We start from the raw sequence: 21288 nt of genomic DNA, 5'->3' as shown, positions 1-21288 counted from the left end.
TGGAATCAATACACTCGGACCTGCCGCTAGTCTCCTAAAGAGGCGATGCAGTAGCGGAGCCCACATGACACAGATACAGGAAACTACTCTGAGTTGGGGTGTCTCGGTCCTAGACCGTTTCTGTTTTGAGCTATGGTTTGAGGCGGTGTGAGAATCCCGTACAATAATCAGGAAACATCACTGCCTTTATCGCTGCCACAGGAGAGTTTTAAAACACTATGAGGGTAAAAAATTTGCTCTGACCTGCCCAGGAGTTTGTGTAATAGCTGAATATTTCTTGCAACAACAACGCCCTCGCTATGTCTCGCTCGTCTCTTTTCTTTCTCTCTCTCCCCCTGTGAAATAAGCTGCCTTCAAGTGTGGTCGGAAACGTTTAAATCTATTAACGATCTGACGGAAAACAGTAATTGTGAAATATAAAGTCTACTTGTGCTTTGTTGGGGGGGGTTTAAGAACACAACAGGATGTCACACAAATCGGCACGTTTATTGGCACATTCCCCCCACCCTGCCCCTGCCGCCCCACCCTGCGGCAAATCGCCGGATCACTTTTCTTGGTGTGAATGCCCACTTAATGTCGTTTGCGAACAGTCTGACGGTGGCTGGAATAAAGCTGTTGTGGGAGTTTGTCTTGTGGTGGCTTTTGTTCACTTTTACATGTTCTTACTGAAACTAAACACCACAGTATTTATCAAACATAGCCATACCACAGAGAGATTATGAAGCAGAGGGTATAAAGGCCAACTGTAACATTTAAAGGTGGTAATTAAGTTTTTATTTATTTATTTAACCTTTATTTAACCAGGTAGGCCGTTGAGAACAGGTTCTTATTTGCAACGGCCAAGAATAGCGTGAGCGTACAAGATACAGTTTCACATTCAATAATTTGTCTGCTTTTTTAAAGATAAATCTATGTTGTCAGAAAACGTAGCAGCTTTGCTTGGTTGCAGATAAAAGCATAATGACTCACAGCATCATTTACTTACAGCATTAATGATTTGATATTTAGAGCCATGAATAAGCAGAGCAAATACATAACGTTCCCGGTGTGTGAAAATGGCAGATGCTTTCTTTCTGCCTGTGAGACATTGCTTTGTGTAATTGGGCACTGTCATTTTGAAGTGGGATCTGAATAATTGAATAATTGAAATTACATTCACATATTGAATGGTAAGTTTTTTTTTTAAACAAACAAAGCTCTTATCTAATAGGTACAATGGCAGTGAGTAGTAGACTGTAAAGTCCTTCTTGTATGTCTCCTAACAGAGTAGTTTCACAGCAACAAACTGATACTGACTTTGAAATCAAATTAAGTTTGAGTGGGTGTATGGGTGAGTTCCAAACCTTGGATACCATGTTTTGAGATAGCGGCCAGTCATCCAAATGAAAGTTACTCACCCAGCGTATACGCCAAAAAAAAAGTCCCTTCCTGGTTTGCTTCCTCTTCACATTAGTCGTCTGGCCCCACAGGCTTGTACAGACTCTACTCTGAGATGACAGCTTATTAGGAGTGGGAATCGCAGAGTAATTCATGATACGTTACTGTAACGATACAGCAATAACGATGGTATCACAGTGCAGCGATTCTCAGTTGTACTTTCATCAGCTTGTATCCCTCATTTCCAATAGTTACATTACAGTTTGTTACTGGGGGTGTCCAGGGGATGGGTTTTGTAATTGCTGTATTGTATGTATTGCATTTGAGACTATAAGTGGGTGTTTTTAGATGGCAATGCTTAAGGTAATTAATTAAGTTTGTAGATTTTCCTGTGTTTGTTGGCAGAACACATTTTTCCCTATTATTGTACGTTGATATTGTACAGTCTTTTTAATTTGGCCTCCACTTGTAATAGAAAAGAGTATTGTGTATAGCAGCAGTGGTGCAGTGCTTGCTTCTACTGAAAGGAAAACCGACCTTCCACTCTTTATTGAAACAGCCTCAAGATATATTGGAAAATAGACTTGAACTAACAAGGGGAAATAGTACATTAGCATTTATGCCTTTAGATTTTAACTAGTTTGTTGTTAGCTTTGTGCTATGGGTGACTGTAAGGCTCATATTGATTACAGTCTTAATGAAGAACACTTCTCACAGTGTCAGTGCGTGCCTGCATGTTATTCATCTGTGGGCTTTAAAGCAGATTTAATCAGGCTGTGTGTTGTAGTGTAATAATGGTTAAAGGACTTTGTTCTGGCACCAGAAACAATCAACTGTGTTTCCGACACTAAAACAGCCGTCTGTGTTGGAGTGTTTTTCTTGATTTTACTCTTGCAAACGCTTGTAGAAGGTTTGCAGAGCCAAGAGGATTATTTTGTTTCTCTGAAGTTGGAAATCACTAACTAAGGCCAACAAATTGAGGAACAAGATGGCAATATATTTTCCTAATGGTTCCAGTCTCCAGCAGAAATGGCTCCTTTTCTAATATGCTAATTCCAGACAAACAACAGTGTTTCGTCATACTCCAAACTCATCCTCCCCCCTTATGTTTTTTTTCCTCTAATGTCCACTTTCTCTGATCTGAGGTCAGCACCGCACACAGGGTGATTAAATATTGATTCAGTCAGTCCACACATCACCCATGCTCATCAAATATATAAGAGAAGTAGTGTTAAGGGGAAGAAAGAAAAAAACAATGCTGAGGTTTATCTCCTTTAACTGATGGGACTTTAGGGGCTGAAACAACCTGTTGCCAATAAAAATCAATGGCTGCACACTGCAGCTCATGTAAAGGAGAACTTTATCTCACTGCCACAGACTGTTGGACACACACGCACGCACGCACGCACGCACGCACGCACACACACATGCACACACACTAAAGCCTGTGATCACACAAAATCGTCAGTTTGTGGAAGACATAAAGCGGCGTACTAGGTTTGGGGTGACAAACTAACCATTAAAGGACAATTCAATGTTTTAGACCAACACCAACAGGAGTGTGTTCGTGTATGCAGGACGATGACTAACATCCAATATTGTTTTAATGGAGTGACAAGGTGTTCATTGTCCTCTGTGCTGTAAAGAAAATAGTCTGTTCCACTCGGTCTCCTCTCATCTTGCCAGCGTTCAGTCACGCTCTCTAAACAGCAAAGCACCAATCGAGCTGTGACAGCATTTCCTGGAACAGAGCTCAGATGACATATTTTAGGTAGAACACCTAATTCCGTGGGTGAAAGGCAATTCCCCTAAAGCGTGAGCGCATGTGACTACCTTTTTCCTTTCTTTGGGGGGATAAAGCCCTGAATCTGTACCTAAACTGCATATTTCTCGTGTTCCTTCAGTTCACATTTCCTTCTTCTTCCTGTGCATCCAGCTCTCAGCAGCTAAGACTTTATTCAGAATGATGCTATGATGCTAGGCAGACTGGCACCAGGAGTCCTGACCACCTGTTGAGATGCAGCCGGCATCAGGGAGGAGGCCCAGAGAGAGGGAGGGGTTGTGAGAACCGATACTCGCTCTCACCTCTCCCTCGCTGGTTTTAATCCCTCCACCCCTCTCTCTTTTCTTTCCTCGCTGCCGGCAGCCGGTTGCAACCTCTCTCACTCCCACGCAGGCAACATGGACTCTCTACCTTCCACAGTGGGTGGACACAGTAATGGAAACACCACATGAGAAAGGATTAGAACGTTGAAGTAGCTAAAAAAAACAATTACAACGAATTGAGATTAAAGTGTTTGAGCTTTGAAAGAGGTCTAGCAGTCAGCGTGTGTATGTGTGGTTTTAAAAGTAACATGAGTCATCTAACAGACTTCTACACAGAGTGTAATTGGTGTCTGAATTATGAGTGGTTGAGTCACAGTTTCAGAAATCCTGACAGCATATGTCAAACTGAGACAGACTGCATGGGAAAAGAGCATTGGTGGTTGGCACCGATTGACAGATGCTTAACAAACTAGACTTCATCAGCTTTACAAAGCTGGTATTTATGGCAGGGCTGCCATTCAGAAACTACTTGTACCTGCCTACTACATCAGATACAGTGCACACAGTAGGTATTAGGTTTGTGGCAGTTGTCAGTAGGGGTGGGAATCGCCAGAGGCCTCACGATACGATATCATCACGAAACTTAATGTCACGATACGATATTATTGCGATTTTAACCATATTGCAAAATATTCTGCGATACATTGCAATTTACTACCTTTTTTCCAACTTCAAATTTTTCCCAATTTCAAAATGATGTCAACATCTGTTTTATCTAAGCAGATACATTTCTCTGTTTGTTCATCTCACTTCCATTGTATTGCTGCAAAATGGGATTGTCAAGCAGACAAACTGACCAATATATATAATATATATAATAATGGATCGATACTTGCCATCTGTGTATCGATACAGTATTGCGATACTATGCTGTATCATTTTTTTCCCCCCTCCCCTAGTTGTCAGTGTCGACAGTGGTGTATAGCGTACAAGACTTCACAGTGTAACTTTCTCCTGAAAACAAAAGTGAGTGGGAGGGATTCAGTTTAATGTGTTATGACTGTTGGAGCAGTGATGTGATTTCACTCATGTTATGTATGGTGGAGTTCAGTGTACAAGGCAATGTGATTTTTCATAGATTTTTATTTATTCTTTCTTATCCAGGTAACACAGTTACTAGCATGATAATCAGACTAAATTTAATCATCTTGTTTCATTTTATTCATTCAGCCTGGCATCATGTTCATGTCAGCTGATTTGTGTTTGGAAAAGGGGGGGGGGTGTTATTGTGTGTTATTTCACCTTAGCCAATTCATCTGGTCTGCATCAATATCAGCTGACACAGAAGCAATTAACTTTGTTTTTTTACACACAATCAAAGGAAAATGTTGATTTTAAAATTGGTATTTCTTTAAGTATCAACAATCTTGACAATGTTGCATAGTAGCTAGACATTTTATATCCAAATTCTTAATCCTACTGACAAAGCTGAGATTGTTTGGTTATTTCTTAGAAATACTGCATCTGAAATTGGGAAAAGCACAACAGACCTATTTGAATCATTGGAAAACAACCTGGGCATGTGGGCCGTGATTAAGAGGTCTGGAACGAGGCTACACAATGACCTGATTTCTTCTATAGGCAAACACCTGCCATTGCAGTGAACGCTAGACTGTAGATTGGGACCAGAATCAACTGACAGTATAAAAAAAGTGACTGTACTTGGAGTTTACCCACACCCAAAGTTAGTACTGAGTTTAAACTTACTCTTAGTATTTTTGCTCCGCTGTTAACATTTGGTTGTTTGCTTGGAGAACTGGTGTGAAAATGATCCCACCGTGACAACCTGAGCAAAGACACCACTGTACACAGCTGCTTCCATGAAGCACACTGTGACGTCAAACAGTCCCAACCATCAGATCTCACACATCACAAACACTCAGGATGCAGCGCAGCAACAGCTACAGCTACAGCTACAGCTGAATATCAAGTATCCTCAGCAGAAACTTGATATTCATGTATTGTTGGGTGTTTTTATTACACTGTACTCCCCGGTGTGAAGACACATGCAAACAGACACAGCAGCCTCTGTCGCTACAACCCCAGTGCTTAATCAGCCCCAAACTCTCTCTGACACTCACCATGATTAGTGCTCTACTCCTCCTGCAGTGAAAGCATTGATTCTCTGTAATGTGACACAATGCCAGTTAAGAGGAGGACTGCTTTGAAAAATGCCAGGCTGCTGCTGCTGCTGCTGCTGCTGCTGCTGTACATGTGCACCACTGGAGGCTATTCATGCTGGATGTGAGGTGGAGAATCATGTGAGAGCTGGTAGATTACAGCGGCTTCAGAGGATATGTATTTTTACTTTTACTCTTAAGCCCTATTCGCACGGGATGAGTATTACCTGGGGACCTCTTGTAGTTTATAAATTACCCCCACACGTCTGTATTTCGTCTGGCGCATTCACACGGGATAAATGAAGTCTGTATTTTACTCAAATTTACAGACATTATCCCCCGGATATGATGTCAAAACTTTTCATTTATAATTGACAACGCAGCCAGTTAGACCCCAAATCACAGAGATGCCGATTCGCACGGGACTAATATTATCACAGGACCTCCGTTTTCGGCGAAATATGGTAGGTCATATTACTTTACAAATTACAGACATGACCGATTCGCACGGGATTAAGATCACAGACAACCTCCGCGATTATTACAAATGACTGGAGGTCACCAGGTAATACTTATCCCGTGCAAATAGGGCTTTAGTCACGCTTAATGAAATAAATTCATAGATCATCACAGTGTAACTTTGTTTCATATGTCAGTCCCTCCAGAAAAACGCAATTATGCGATCGCATAATTTAATGCATAATCTGCCAAAGTCCGCATATTTATGCGGGGACCACATTTTTTCAAATATGTCGCACTTTCGCCGTATAATTGCCGTTTTCCACGCAAAATATGCGGGGCTTGCATGATTTCATAATCCCCGCATTTTTGTTGCAAAAAAGTCACATATATCTTAGCAGAAAGTTGAAAAATGTTGCGTTTACTTCACACAAGAGCAGCCATTTTCCCCTGTTACCATGGGAACATTATGAAGTGACGTAATGACGCGACATGAACATCATCGAAAAGCAGGGTGTTGGGGGAATCACTTTTTTTTCTCTTTTTCATCAAACTGCAGTTTTTGCAAGTTCCCGCAATTTCATCGCATAAAATTGCAAAAAAGGATTTTTGCCCCCAACAATCACAAAAAACTCATTTTTCTGGAAGGACTGATATGTGACGGTCCTCAATAAAGGGATGATAGGGCCCTCTCCTCTGCTTTATGTAAATCTGATGATGATTTTAACATTAAACTCTGAGGTACTGCTTTCTAATAAGCGTCCTTTGCAAAGAGTTTCTAAGTTATAAAGTAATGGCTCTTAATAATGCATTTAGGCTGTGGCTGGGTTATAAACCTGCATATACGCGCTCGTTTTGGTGGAAAAGGAGTATTAAAGGGCCCTTTTAGAAAGCGGCATCAACTCTTGTCTAGTGCAGCATTAATGAATGCTGTATGGTTTCTTTATCTTGCATCTGAAACCACTTATAGAATTTAAACACCACGCACATTGTTCATCACTTCACAGCCTGGACTTTAACTGTTTCCTCTAATAATCAGTAATAATCGAAAAGCACTGTGTGACAACTGAAAAAGTAAATGCGCGGACAGAGAGAGGAGATGTTGGAAGTCACAAGGTGAACAGAGGAAGCGTGAGAGAGTGGAGGAAGAGGTGCAAAGATAAGGTGTGAATCACGAGGCGATAATGTTGAAACACACACATACTAGAGTGTGTGTCGTGTGTGTTTATGTGTGTCTGAGAGATTAAAGGCCTGGGGATGAGATGAGTGCTCATTTCTCCTGTGGAAACGGTGGATATCCATTAAAAACAGGTGTGCGTGCGTGCGTGCGTGCATTCGTGCGTGCATGTGTTTGAGAAAGTGTCTGAAAGAAAAGGAAAATGGACAGAGTGAAAGATGGAATTTGTCTTATTTGTGAGTGTTATTGAGCCCAGCGAATACACCGACTCTGAACTTTTATCTCAGGCATGAGCACAGGTGTCTCTGTACGTGTCTCCCTTCCTTTTCCTCCATTTTACATCCTGCTTGACTTTTTTCTTTGCCTGCGTTCCCTGCACCTTTTTTCCTTTCTGACTCACCTCAGGTATAATTACATTTTACTAAGCCCTGCCCTGAACCCACTAATCCCTCCTATATCCGCTGTATCATGCGACTTCGGCTCCAGGACTGCAGTCTTAGTCATAGCAGACGCTGCATCTCTCGCTCTGAAAAGCTTTCGCCGCAGCTGCAAGCTGCGAGCTGCGGCGAAAGCTGCAGAAAGGCAAAGGTACATTGGTCCTGCTAGGGCTGAAGCTCTGCACACAGCAGCTGTCGCAACAGTTTATTTCCAATGGCAACCGAAAGCAGATGCAGATCGGTCACCATGCCAACCTGGCTGACCCCTTGACCATCTCTGCTCCCTCCTTCCTCTTTCTCATCCAACATCCTGCCATCCCACGCAAGAGAGCAGGGAAAGGCGTGAGAGGCAAAAACCTCGAGAGACTGAGTCAATTTACACTAAATCTACACGAGACGATTCAGAAGATCCTGATCCTCCATCCAACAGGTTAGCCAAAACACACACTCCGTCCAGAGTGCTACGTGCCCAACACTGTCAACACTCTCAACACTAGGGATCTTTATATTTTTAACTGTTTTTAACTGTGCTTTAATGTTTCATTTCTTGTACTGCACTGTAACTTTTATCCTCTTATTTTAATCATTTTTATGTAAAGCACTTTGAATTGCCCTCTTGCTGAAATGTGCTATACAAATAAAGCTGCCTTGCCTTGCCTAGGGATGTTAATGATTGTTTGATTATTGGTTAATCGCAATTAATATTCAAAGCATTCTCATGAACAGCTTCCTATAATATTGTACAAAATGTTATTCACAACAACTCGTACGATATTTTACGACCGCCCACCGGTCTCGTGACAAAGTTCAGCCGACCAGTCACATGACAGTTGAGTTTAGCGGTCGTCACAGGTAAGTTTAGTTGACTGTCATGCGGCGACCTAAAGTTAACTTTAGGCACCAAAACGACTAGTTAAGATAAGTCTCGCTTTGCCAGACCTTCCTCCACAGCACTCAGGAGGGTCTGGCTAGTCCACACAGCATTCCGGGATGGGAGAAAATCATGCTCTGGTTTATTTGCATTTCTATAAACCAATCACAATCGTCTTGGGTGGTGCTAAGTAAACCTGTTTGAGTCATGATTCACTCGGATCTTTAACCCGACTCTTTAAATTAGTTTCTCCGTCAGGTTGTAGGGTGCTTTTATCCAGGGATGGTGTCCGTTTTTTTTTCTTCTATCAGTGTGGTAAGAAAGTGGCAAGAGCGATTGTCTCAGGGCACATCCGCTGCAGCTGGAGGGTCGCCAGTTTTTGGTTGCTCTTTCGGGCTGCCGTGCTAATGTCATTGAATGCATATAATGGTTATTATTGCAGCCAATGCCGTGTATAACTACCCACCGCAAGTACCACTCGAAGCCTAGGGTTGAGCTTTAGCTAGCTTTTGGCTAGGCAGTTAGGGGGAAATTCTCTGTCGTTGGGCTGACAATTTCTAAAGTGCGACTGTGATGGTTGAGGTATAGTTTTCTGTATTGTCCTTTGTGATGATGGCTTCCATGTCTTTTTGAGGCGCCCACAGTAGATTTTGTAAATGGTTGTAAAAAGGATCAGTTGTTGGAGATAGATGATCATTATGACATTGCTGAAAAAGCAAAAGGAGAGTTTTGATGTCTTTATTTGAATGTGGTGTGTTAAATAAAACTGAGACTGAGTCTGTGCCCATGTCCGTATCTGTTGCAACAGGGTGCAGGCAGCAAGTTTAACTTTTGAGCAGCAGAAGGAGCTGTTTTTGAATTTGCAGTTTGAGCAGGAGACGCATAGCAGGCATTTTGAGAGAGAGAGGAAAAGTTGGAGTTGGAGAAACTTCGGCAGGCAGAAAAGCTTGAATTGGAGAAAATGCATCAGGAAACTGAGAGGAGGAAGTTGGACTTGGAGCAGTCTAGGTTGGAGTTAATAAGAGAGGGCAAGCTTGTTCCTGGAGGTTCTGGGGGGTCATGATGATGCCTCCATGGGCTCTGCACCGGGTGGTTTGGATATTGTTGCCAACTGCCGTTTAGTGCCACAGTTTAATGAACGGGATCCTGATTCTTTTTTCACTCTCTTTGAACACGTTGCCGATGCAAAAAAATAAATAAAAAAGGCCAGATTTAGACAGGGTGCTGATGCTTCAGTGTGTCCTCGCTGGTCGGGCCCAGGAGGCCTATTCGGCTATATGTGGTGGGGATGGCTTGGATTATACGACTGTGAAAGCAGCTGTCTTTAAGTCATACGAGTTGGTTTCTGAAACTTATCGTCAGAAGTTCTTTCTCTCTAAATCTTTGTTTTGACTGACTTGGTGGCTGATCCGTGATAGAAAGAGAGAAGGAGGCCCATTCAATTGCGCTTTTAAATGCGCACAATTTACGGTATAGTAGCAGAAAAAGGCGCTGATTACCCGATGAACTGCAGGTTTGGTAAATCCGACATAAGCTTATGTATCACAAAAAATCATAACATTTTTTTTATGTAAGGATATACAAACAGCCAACAATAATAACAGACGCAAGAAATGAGCACTTTGAAGTGCAGAGAAATTATTAAGGTGACAAAGTTTTTACTACATCCACAAAGAATAAACAAAGGAATGCATCAGAACAATCAAAGTACAATACTCTTGAGTTACTAAGAAACTTCTAATATAAATGTATATTTTAATGATTGAGGGTAAGGTACTTCAGGTATTTTCTTTTACTGGGGACATTAGTCCTATTAAATGTGCAAAGTTGACCAAACGTGAGATAAAACTGCACTTCAAATGTTGGCTAATAATAAAGGTGAAAGGGGAGAGTATAATTAATGGTTTATAGGATAGTACTGGTGAGGTACTCCAATTTGACACTACTGAATGATAGACATTTATGAAATCATTAATGTGATGTTTCCCCCAAAACTCTACTCACTCTAAACACTAAATACATTTTAGATAATAGGCTACAATGTATTACTATGAGAATTGTAATACACTATGATCCGTGAAAAAAATGTCAGTGAGTGACCAGCAATTATTAAGTATTATGATACTTGACCTTAAGTCACTATAAAATGCTTTTTAATGTGTCATGATTATTGTTATAAAACATTATGGATATTTACAAGTGCTTATAACTATAATTATACAGTGCTTCAAGCGCATTATGCATTATAAGTATGTTTTTATAATGCATTATAGACACGGGCGTCGTAGAAATTGTTACCGATATGGTATATATTTTATAAAATCTGGGTCCACCAAGTATTTCTCATTTTTCTGTGATAAATCTGTTGTTCTAAAGCAATGTTGACCGTTAAAAAAAGCAGTATATGTCGCGGTTTTAAGGACTAATATTTATAATCTGATTGAATCAGATTATGTTAATAGTGTTGCTTTGAGCTAAACAATAACAGACATCAGGACTTTTTTCAGGCAATTATATTTGAAATCCTTAAGCTGCTACAAACACTTGCTGAAGAAATGCTGCATAAACACTGCCTTTGTCACCTGTTTAGCAGTATACTTTGTGATTCCCTTGTGGGAGTTGGGCAGCTCGAGGAGAAATTGGTAGGAAAGAGTGAGCTTTTTCCATCCTCTCTGCTAAAATCAATATACTCTCTGCCGTTTTTCATCTCTCCATCATGTTATTTTCTCCCTTGCAATCTCCTATCTGTCTCAGGACTCTCTTGTCGTTGTTCCACCAGTGTCTCCCACTATCGCTCTTTTTCTTTTTCTATCTGCACCTAGTTCAGGAGCAGCAGCATGACTCATAAAGTCAGACAGGTATAGCCCTCGGAAGGGAATAAAAATAGTCCAGAGTATATTTATATCAGAAAAAAGGATGTGATGAATCTATATTTGAAATTAACCAAAGACCTTATGCCACGGCTAAATATGAGACTGCCCCTCCAAAAAGTAGACAAAATACATTTTAAATGATACACTTTCATGTTAATTATATATGGTTTGTCATGTTGAACATTGAGAAATATATTAATATTGTGGGTATATTGGCTGGTGTAAGATTATCTAGCTGCAGGGGCTGAGGGGCCACCTGAACTCTCTCTCTCTGCAAATTAAAGCTATCCAGTTTTAGCAGCTCTAAGCCTAAATCATACTATTTCACAACCCAAAGAGATTTTGCAGTTCAGAGGGGAGACTCAAGTGCAGCAATCACTTCCAGAAGTTTTTCCTTCAAGGCTTGAAAAGATCGCCCTCTTTGCATAGCTTCTATAGCTCTGAGGTCTTTACTCAGAGGTGTGTGTAGGGGTGTGTTCAGTACAATATGTTACGGGCTATTAAAAGCTAAGTACGTTTATGGGTGTCTTCTTATCTGTACTGGAAATACATACAATAATGTGATCTACCAATCATCCACCAGAACAAGAAAGATTTACAACTAAGAACATACTCCAGAAGTATGCGCTGCATTGCTACTGTTTTCCCCACCCAGGATTTTTCCTTTAAGGCATGAAGGTATGAGAGCTACAAATCCACCATGAGACAATCCCCCACCAGTTACATTGAAACAGTAATGCACAATTATGTCACATAAACGGTACACAACCACCCTGTGTGTCTGTCAACTTGTAGGGCCTGAAGTTACCAAGGTTTATTAAAGTCATCAATCACAGCTCGCACATACATGCAGCTTTATATTACCTAGAGATGTTATGATGAATAGAGAGATTCCCGGTCATGTCTTTTGTTGATATCAGATGATGTATCCGAGCCTGTTGTCTGCTCACACAGTGAAACTAGTGTGAAATAGTTAATACTCGATACAAGGCTTTTTTTTTTTTAAACAAAATAACAGCTCATTGCTTAATAATTCAAAGACCCCTAATATTGGACCCCAAATTATTCTTTTTCCAAAACTGAAAACGTCTTAAAGGTCCCATGGCATGGAAATTTCACTTTATGAGGTTTTTTAACATTAATAAGAGTTCCCCCAGCCTGTCTATGGTCCCCCAGTGGCTAGAAATGGTGATAGGTGTAAACCGAGCCCTGGGTATCCTGCTCTGCCTTTGAGAAAATGAAAGCTCAGATGGGCCGATCTGAAATCTTCTCCTTATGAGGTCATAAGGAGCAAGGTTACCTCCCAGAGAATTTGGCCTGCCCATGAGAAAGAGAGAGACATCATGGCTTGCAAATAAGCAAAGTGGCAATTGGTCAAGGCCACACCCTCACCCTCCACCTTGCCCCCCACCTCTCTCCTCCTCATTTAGCATTTAAAGCTACAGACACAGAAATGGCACATACTAAGGAAAGCTCATTGTGGGTCTGGCTCTAGTGGCTGTAATTCTGCACCAAGGCTGAATTTCAGGAAAGAGCCTTCAGATACAGTATTAGGGGACCACTAAGGTCTATATAAAAGCATCCAAAAAGCTGAAGCTATAATTATGTTTGTCTCACCGTAGATTCAAGGAGTGTACACAGCTGTATGATAAGGGAATGTTTTGTTTTAGGACTGTCTGCTTTTGGAGGTCGGTGGGCCAGCCACACTTTAGCATACTTCCCAGAGAGAGAGATAGGCTGAACTAGGCTTTAGCATCCATGTTTGGGCGCCTGCAATATAAAATATAAATAATATAAAAGGTTCAGCTAAACGTTAACGCCTCTAGCATGAGTTTAAATACATCTTCAGGAAGACAGGAACTACACAATAACACAACAATGTGGTTAAACTTTACTGCCTGCTTAATTGTCTGCTCAGTTGAGTGTTAAAAATGAAATGCTCCTGTGTAAGCCATCAAAGTCTCCTGAACATTCTCCACGTATGTGAAATGAGTTGTGCCGCTCCTGAGTTTGTCCTTAACACTTGTTATGGCCGTACTTTGTGCTTTAATGTTTTTACAAAGGTGAAATGGCTGTAACACAGAACTATGGGCATGATTGATAACGACATTAACATCCCTTTCATCTAGACTTAGAAATACTGCTCAAGACAACACCTTAAAGGGACAGTTCACACCAAAATTAAAAATACAAATTTTTTTCTCGGTTTCCTAGTAGCCAAGTGGTTAAGATTCAGGCTCTCACACATGCTCAATGCTAAATTGCAAAATTTTGGCTATATGTTGTCTCACTGTCCTATGCAACAATTAAAAATAATTGGACGCCATACAACTCCGTGGTTCCTTCTTCTGTAGGAATTAAAACAAACTCTATTGGTCGGTTATAGGTTTAATTTCTTTGGAGCCTCTTTGTCTTTGCAGCATGTGTATGAGGTTAAATTCACAATGCTTCTCTAGTCTGTTTCGTTCCCCTGCATGTACAGTAAGTGTAGCCAGTTTTTACCCATTTGACTGGGTACTTTCAGGAGAGATTTTGGGGGGATTTTGAAGGCCTAACCTTTCGTCTGCCATACATCTTGAGTCAGACCGGAGTGTTGAAGAGCCTGACATACAGGAAGGCTATCTGTAGTGATGCATTAGACAGAAGACTGAGACTTTGTCGTAGACTTGAGGCATGTTGAGAGAGGTGACACTCTGAGACAGCAGCAGCAGACACAGGAAACCTGAGATAGAGTTTGTCAGACAGACAGAGACAAACAGATACAGACAGGAAGGGAGAAGTGGAGTGCTGCCTAATTAGCTTTGTCTCCATTAGATCTGCTAATGATCTCAGTGGTGACAGCTCCAGAGGGACCTGCCACATATTTTCTTTGTAAGCACAAATGCTGTCGAAGCACAATCATCCAAATTATACAAAAACATGCAACAAAAATGTACACAAAAAATGCATACATTCTGTAATGTGAGTGTGTTGTAAAAGTGCTGGGATTAACTGTCTCTCTGCTCTTGTCAGAATGAAAGCCTTTATTTCTGCACGTATGATAGAAAGGATTTGATCATTAATATGAACCACAGACACCCAAACATGAATTAGCAGGCTGGTCGTGAGAGAAAGCAGCAGAATGAGAGGAGCCGGGTGCGGTCTCTCCCGTGGGAGAGCCGCTCGCATCTTCTGCTCGATTTTTGTGTTTCCACAGAAACAACCATGCATTAATGTTCCCTAAGACTATTACACGCTCCTCATAAACCAACACTTCAGCTCAAACTTTACAGCAACTAATCCCTGCTATCCCTTTGGATACCAACATTAATTTTCCATAGGTTAACATGTTAATCTGCCAGAATAAAGCTGCTGTGAATGTAATGTACAAAGAGCTTTTTGAGCAAAAACCTCAAAGCCTCTAAGCACTCCTTCTATGGCTCAGAGAGTAGCAATAAAAGCAGACTATTACACTCATCATAAAGCACTAGTTTTCCCAGCATCAGAGAGAATGATATTGTTGTTGGTCATTATATTCCACTGTAATATCCACTCCATTCACCTCATGGAGGAAAAACACGTGCAGACAGCCGCAAAAGCTCAGAGCTGATATGAATTCATACTGCAGATGGACTTTTTATCTAAAACTAATGAAGCTATTCTCTGTGGCTGTTGTAGGTTTACATAGAGACCCATTTGCATGAATGCAGTAGTTTTTCAGAAACCCTTTATGTAATTTTTGTTTACCAATAAAGTCAGCACATTATTAAAACGTATTAAATCACCTACCACATACATCAAAATGAGTAAGAGGCAGAGTCTCTGTTTGCGTTCATTTGAATAATCATATTATGATGTTGCTTTTACCATCAGCCCTAAAAAGCTTATTATGTCTGAGCATTAATGCAGCAATTACAGAGGGAGGGAGACGGCTAATGGATGGGCCACAGCTAGAAAGAGACTCTCCGTTTCTCTCTCATTTTCTGCATATGAGTCTATGTATTTCTCTGGGCCACTTCAGTCTTTCTGCTACATATCATATACTAGCGTCCTGTTGGTATACAAAAGTGTCCATTAGGGGGTGGCTAAAGTGGATACTTTTCTGCATCATGTTTTCCATTTGAAATGCAGTATTTGGTGATTAAAGCTACTAGCATTGACAGACCTGAAATACTTGTATTTTGATTTGCAAGTCGTGTCTCAAAGACATTAGACTGAAGGACTTGATCCAAAAGACTTAAAAAATGACTCTGGTATATGGTTCCTTTTCACATTATCACTTATTAAATGCAGATTTCCATGTTACTTTTTTGTCTCACAGTTACATTCACTGTTGCTGTACAGAAATCATCAGGGAGTCTACTTTTTCAACCCACCCATTATTCTTGCATATTTATATCAAAACTTTTCTGCAGCTGAGCGCGCACACACACACACACACACACACACACACACACACACACACACACACAGATATTACAGTGTATATGATCTTATCTTTACCGGTAATGAACGGACAACAAGTACCCGCAGTGTAAAGGGCATGCTCAGGGACAGGTTACTACCTCCAACCTTCTAAATATTTAAAGGTTGTAGGCGGCCAGCAATTGTCCCTCACTTCAGCAAATCACATTTCAGGTGACTGTGTTGCTTCTAATTTAATAAGCAGCCGTCATCTCTCCCCTAGAATAAGAGATACAGAGGAAAGTGTTCACTAATCGTATTATATCCTCACACAAGTCCATTAGTAACAGTCTGAGAATGCCTCGAGGTGGAATGAAGAGATGAGTCGCAGCAACATGTTGACATTTGTGCAGATACAGAGGACGTTGTATGCTGTAAGATCATTTAATTGTTCTCTTTATATTCTTATGCTCAGTCCATTTGCACATAGATTGCACATTTCGTACTGCACACATTGTCTACCTACTAATTTGCACATCCAACACCTTCCAAACATTTGGTTCAGAGGAAGATATTGTAGTTCAACAATGCACTGCACAAATTGCCGTGAAATTGGCTGTAGACATTTCTATTTTAAGAAAAATCTGCATGTAAAATCTAATGGGCAAATTTCCCATTCGTGCGCAACAGAGGATGAACATTTTCAATCTTGGATACTTCACAAGCTTTTCATTTAGTCCCAATTGTAGGCCATAATGTCTTGTAATATAACAAGCAGACTGAGCTCATTCCAGTTCTGGATCTGGTCTAGGTGGCCTCCAAGGCACGATCTGAAAACGCACCAATCCTCTTTTGAGGTTCACTCGAAGTAAAAAAAAAAAAATTAAAAGTATTTCACTGTACAAGTCATCTCACTGGAATTTATGTGGAACAGCTCTTACAAAAGCACAGTAGATCAATTACCATGAGATACCATGTGTCAGAGGATTTAGATAATTAAAGGTACCCCGTGTGTGCCATGCGTAAAATTTCCTCGCTGTGCATCAAACATTTGAGACTGCAGATGAAATGCTCCTGATGGTTACTGATATGTATTTCTGATGGTTACTGATAGGTATTGAACTGAAAAAAGATACATTCTACAAGCAGCATCATACAAGAATCAGTCATAGGCCTATCAAAGTGAAAGTGGATAACTCAATTGAAATAATTTGGAGTGGTTTGAGTGTAAACCTCTGCCATCAAGCCATGAAAATTGCTTGCTAGATGGTCTGTGCAGATGGAAATGCAAGTAAGCGTGATCTATTGACTTACAATTTGCATTCACACTCCAAGCTCCCAGGAACATCTCTGAACTACTCAATACTAAAGGAACTGCTTGGTTAGTTCAAGCCATTCAGCTGTGCAGGAAGTCAGTCAACCCTGCCGAGGAAGTGTCTCGGGCTGTAGTGCACACGCTCCATGGACCCAATTATTTCTATTGTCCTCCATCTTTTTGCTAATAATCTCTCATCTTTCCCCTGCTCTCCTCTCTTGTCAATTTTACCAATCCCAACTCTTCTCCTGTCTCTCCAGCTGCTATCGAGGCCTGCCTGAGTCACCTGCTGAAGAGACGGGCAGCTGGTTTTCTCCGCAGCGACAAGATCGCCGCCCTCTTCACCAAAGTCGGCAAAGTCTACGATACTGCTGGCGAGGTTTGCCGTAAGGTGCAAGAGCAACTCCAGCAGCAGGCTGATCTCACCAGGTTGGTCACAAAGTTCTTTCCAACGAGTTATCCAAACAAGTGTTTGAAAAAATTTACGAAACCAGAATCCACCGATTCATCATGCCAGTAAATGCTGTTTAAGAGACAGTTTTGAGTTCACCTTAAAGTTTCAATTAATCTTTTTCTGATTGGAGTGTTCCCACCAGGGACCATACCTGACACCACACGTAGAATTTAATTTGTGCAAACTGAGTGAATCTGCCATCCTAATTAGAGAGGAAGAGACATTCTTCTCCATTACAGCCCACTTTGTGATGAGGATAATAAGACTCATAGTGTAGCTTTAATTATGCACCAGAACATAAACTAATTAACATCAGCTGCAATGAATAGAGGCAGTTTTTATAAGATATGGACACAATAACAAGAACACCCTCAATCCAATAATCTTTGTGAAAGATCATAGACCACTTTTGACAGCAGACATTTTGATTTGCCATAGTAGATGAAGAACCGGTGTAATTAATAACATTAATGATAGCTCGACTCATTTTACAGTGTCCCAGGGAGCCATGCCACTGAGGCAAAATGCCCATAACCAGGGCCTTGAAACTAATAAACCTACGTGTGATGCAGACACACGTGTGATGCAGACGCACAGTGCCTCTGCAAAATAGCCTCGGGAAGGAACTTGTTTTGGTAGTTCAAAAGTTGTTTTAGTCGTGGAACAGAAAACTCAGATTGGACAGATAGTCTAGCTAGCTGTCTGGATTCACCCTGCAGAGATCTGAGGAGCAGTTAACCATAGTCCTCAGAAATCAACCAGGGTTTAAAATTCCAACACAAAGGAAGCGGAAGGAAACGGACATCGGCGAAAAGACATGCATCCAGCGGAACTTCCTGCAGCACCGGAGCAATCCCAGAAGTGGAATGTCATGGATATAGACTAGTATGGATAGAAAATAATAAGCTTAATTTTTAAGAACCCCAAAAATATATATTTTGGAGATTTTCAGGTGGCAAAACCACCCTGAGACTACCTGTTGCACACTGCTTTTACCTTAAAAATTATTTCCTGCCTATTTTCAGAATTTATATACATAGATTTATTTAGGCATTATCAACTTTCTGTCATTCCTTGTACACCAGGTCATTATCTCCATGTAAAACACACAGCTACAGATACACTCCGTCATCACCATCAGACACAATCTCTGGTCAGTTGAGTGTTTACTAAAGCTGAGCAATCTGTGTGCACACTGTGATAAGCCTCAGGCCTGTGTGTGTGTGTGTGTGTGTGTGTGTGTGTGTGTGTGTGTGTGTGTGTGTGTGTGTGTGTGTGTGTGTGTGTGTGTGCGTGTGCGTGTGTATACTTGCTTACGTGTTTGCATATGTTTTTCTGTGTGTATCTGCACACACAGAGAATGATAAACTCCTTTATCTGCAGGCACTTAGATACTAGCCGAGCTGTTTGCAAGCCCATTAATTGTCCATTAGCCTGAGCCACATGGCTACAACATGTCTCTCCAGTGCTGCAGAAAGAGGTTTCCAAAGGGAGGAGAGAAAGCACTGGGCAAAAAGCACACAGACATATACACACCACTGATGCACGAAAAATAAAACACAGACAGAATGTGTAGCGAGACGTCAATGCAACATGGCTGCATTATAGGATGTAAATCAGGAGTTAAACGTGTTTGGGTATGCTGGGCACTCAGCTCTCCATCTTCATATCAGCCGCCGTCTCTCATTGATCTGTCACATCCCATATGGCCTTTATTAGGGATCTGGTTTGCACAAGTCACACACTTCCACCAGAATGCATACATGCACACTCATAAGATACACACACACACACACACACACATGCTCCAACCCTGCCCCCTCTCCCTGTCATCCCACCTCAGGGCTCCATCTCTCATTTACCCTGGTTACTATGGCAACGTGGTTTGCGCAACTGGCAGCGAAAGAGGCAGAGAGCATGATGGGAAACAAGAGACAGGGAGATAAACCATGAGCAGACATCAACAGTGCAATAAAGAGTGTTTGCAGTGAAGTGAATGGTAATTACAGCAGAGCAGGACTGGAATATGTCTGTGTGTGTGTGTGTGTGTGTGTGTGTGTGTGTGTGTGTGTGTGTGTGTGTGTGTGTGTGTGTGTGTGTGTGTGTGTGTGTGTGTGTGTGTGTGTGTCTGTCTGTGTCTGTCTGTGTGTGTGTGCGTGTGTGTGGGTTTGGCTGTCAGTGGACATGGCTTCTTGTCTCTTGTGAATCCTTTACAGCCTTCATTCTTTAACTTTTTTAATCTTTTTCTTACCAAGACAGCACAATGACGAATTACCAACACACCACCGTCCTTCTCTTCCTGACACACTGGGTAAAGAGCAAAACTAGCATATCATCTGCATTCATTTCCTATCCTGCAGTGCTAACAGCAGACCTGCTGTGGCAACAGCTCTCATACACTTTAAAGGATAATTCTACTCTATTAGATCTGTGGTCCTTTTTTCATAGTTTTGGCCATCGGTTCAATATATGTGTCAAAATCATTCATTTCCAATTTTTGTTGAGCTGAAACTAAAAACAATTATGCCAGCTTCGCATATATATGAGGATTTGTCACTTTTCTTATAATAATAGGTTTGAATAAATCGCCTTGTGCTGTTGGAAATTACTTATAGCTTTTTTTGTCATTTCATTGACAAAACGATTATCTATCTTAACTATCAACATAATAGTGGAGGATGAAAATAATTGTTAGTTGCAGCGCAAGTTTGTTGTCTACAAGGTATTAAGCTGTACCCTCTTCATTATCTGATATTTCAACGCGGTCTCACGGCAGTTCGTTAAATTGTCACATTATTTTTAATCTATTGATTCGCTTCAGTCAGAGTTGAAAGTCTTCTTCTGGTAACAAAATTACACATTAAAGAATTTGAGGGAGAACTCAGTAATAATAGAACTGTAAAACAGAAATTGAAAAGTAATTCATAATTGAGGTCCTCCATGGATGGCGGTTGTGTCCTGGTTTTCACCACTCTCTGTTGAAGCCTTACAGTTGAGGGCAGTTCAGCTGCCGAACCAGGCGGTGACGCAGCCAGTCTGAATTCTCTCGGTGGTGCAACCTGTAGTAGAAGTTGCCTGGAGTCCATGTTGAACCTCCTCAGCCTGCGGTCTTTGTGATGGTGTCAGCGTGGTGAGTCTAGGTAGGGTCCTCGCTGATGTGAAACCCAGAGGAACCTGAAGCTGCTGACTCTCTCCACTTTAGTCCCATTGATGGTGATTGGGGCGTGTCCTTTAATGTTGATCAATGAGATTTTGTTGTGTTCCAAGATCTCTGCAATTACTTTAATGACGAAAACATAATCACATAATCGCAACTGGGAGAAAGCCTAACATGTCCCTCCCCTTTCGCTGTCTTTGCTATCTTTTTGAAACAACATCTTTGCTACATACAGGGATTAGCACCGCCTAGGCAGAGAGTTTTTTTTTCCCTATCCCAGAATAGCTAAGGGGTGCAGCCAGACTATGGTCTGGCAATGGGAGACTAAGTATGCGACAAGCTTATCAAATCAACGTCACACAGCGTCTAAAAACCCTCCCACTACACTTTTCCGACTTTTGCAATTAGGGGGGCTGCGTCCGACAATGTTTGCACATTCACTTTACACAGCGATTAGTCAGGTGTGTGAAGGTGTAAATGTAAGCACGGTTGAACTTCTCTCTCTGTCTCTCTTTTTTACTCTTCACACAACTACTTCCGTCAGTTTAGGGTGTACAAC

General features: G+C 41.3%; 1 protein-coding gene across 6 annotated transcripts in view; it reads left to right on the top strand.

Annotated features, from left to right (window-relative positions):
- Positions 1-21288, top strand: part of sgsm2 (small G protein signaling modulator 2) — an 85608-nt gene that overhangs the window by 38045 nt on the left and 26275 nt on the right. For 3 of the 6 annotated variants that reach the window (XM_039777802.1, XM_039777788.1, XM_039777786.1), the window contains exon 3: positions 17379-17547. In XM_039777802.1, the coding sequence (XP_039633736.1) occupies positions 17379-17547 (169 nt within the window). Of the gene's footprint in view, positions 1-7763; positions 8107-17378; positions 17548-21288 lie in introns of those variants that run through there. The other 3 variants (XM_039777775.1, XM_039777780.1, XM_039777798.1) reach the window with 3 other exon arrangements.

Source organism: Perca fluviatilis, chromosome 2 (assembly GCF_010015445.1).
Source record: "Perca fluviatilis chromosome 2, GENO_Pfluv_1.0, whole genome shotgun sequence".
NCBI classification, from domain to species: domain Eukaryota; kingdom Metazoa; phylum Chordata; class Actinopteri; order Perciformes; family Percidae; genus Perca; species Perca fluviatilis.
The sequence above is the reverse complement of the archived record's forward strand: the minus strand, read 5'-3'. Positions and strand labels throughout refer to the sequence as shown.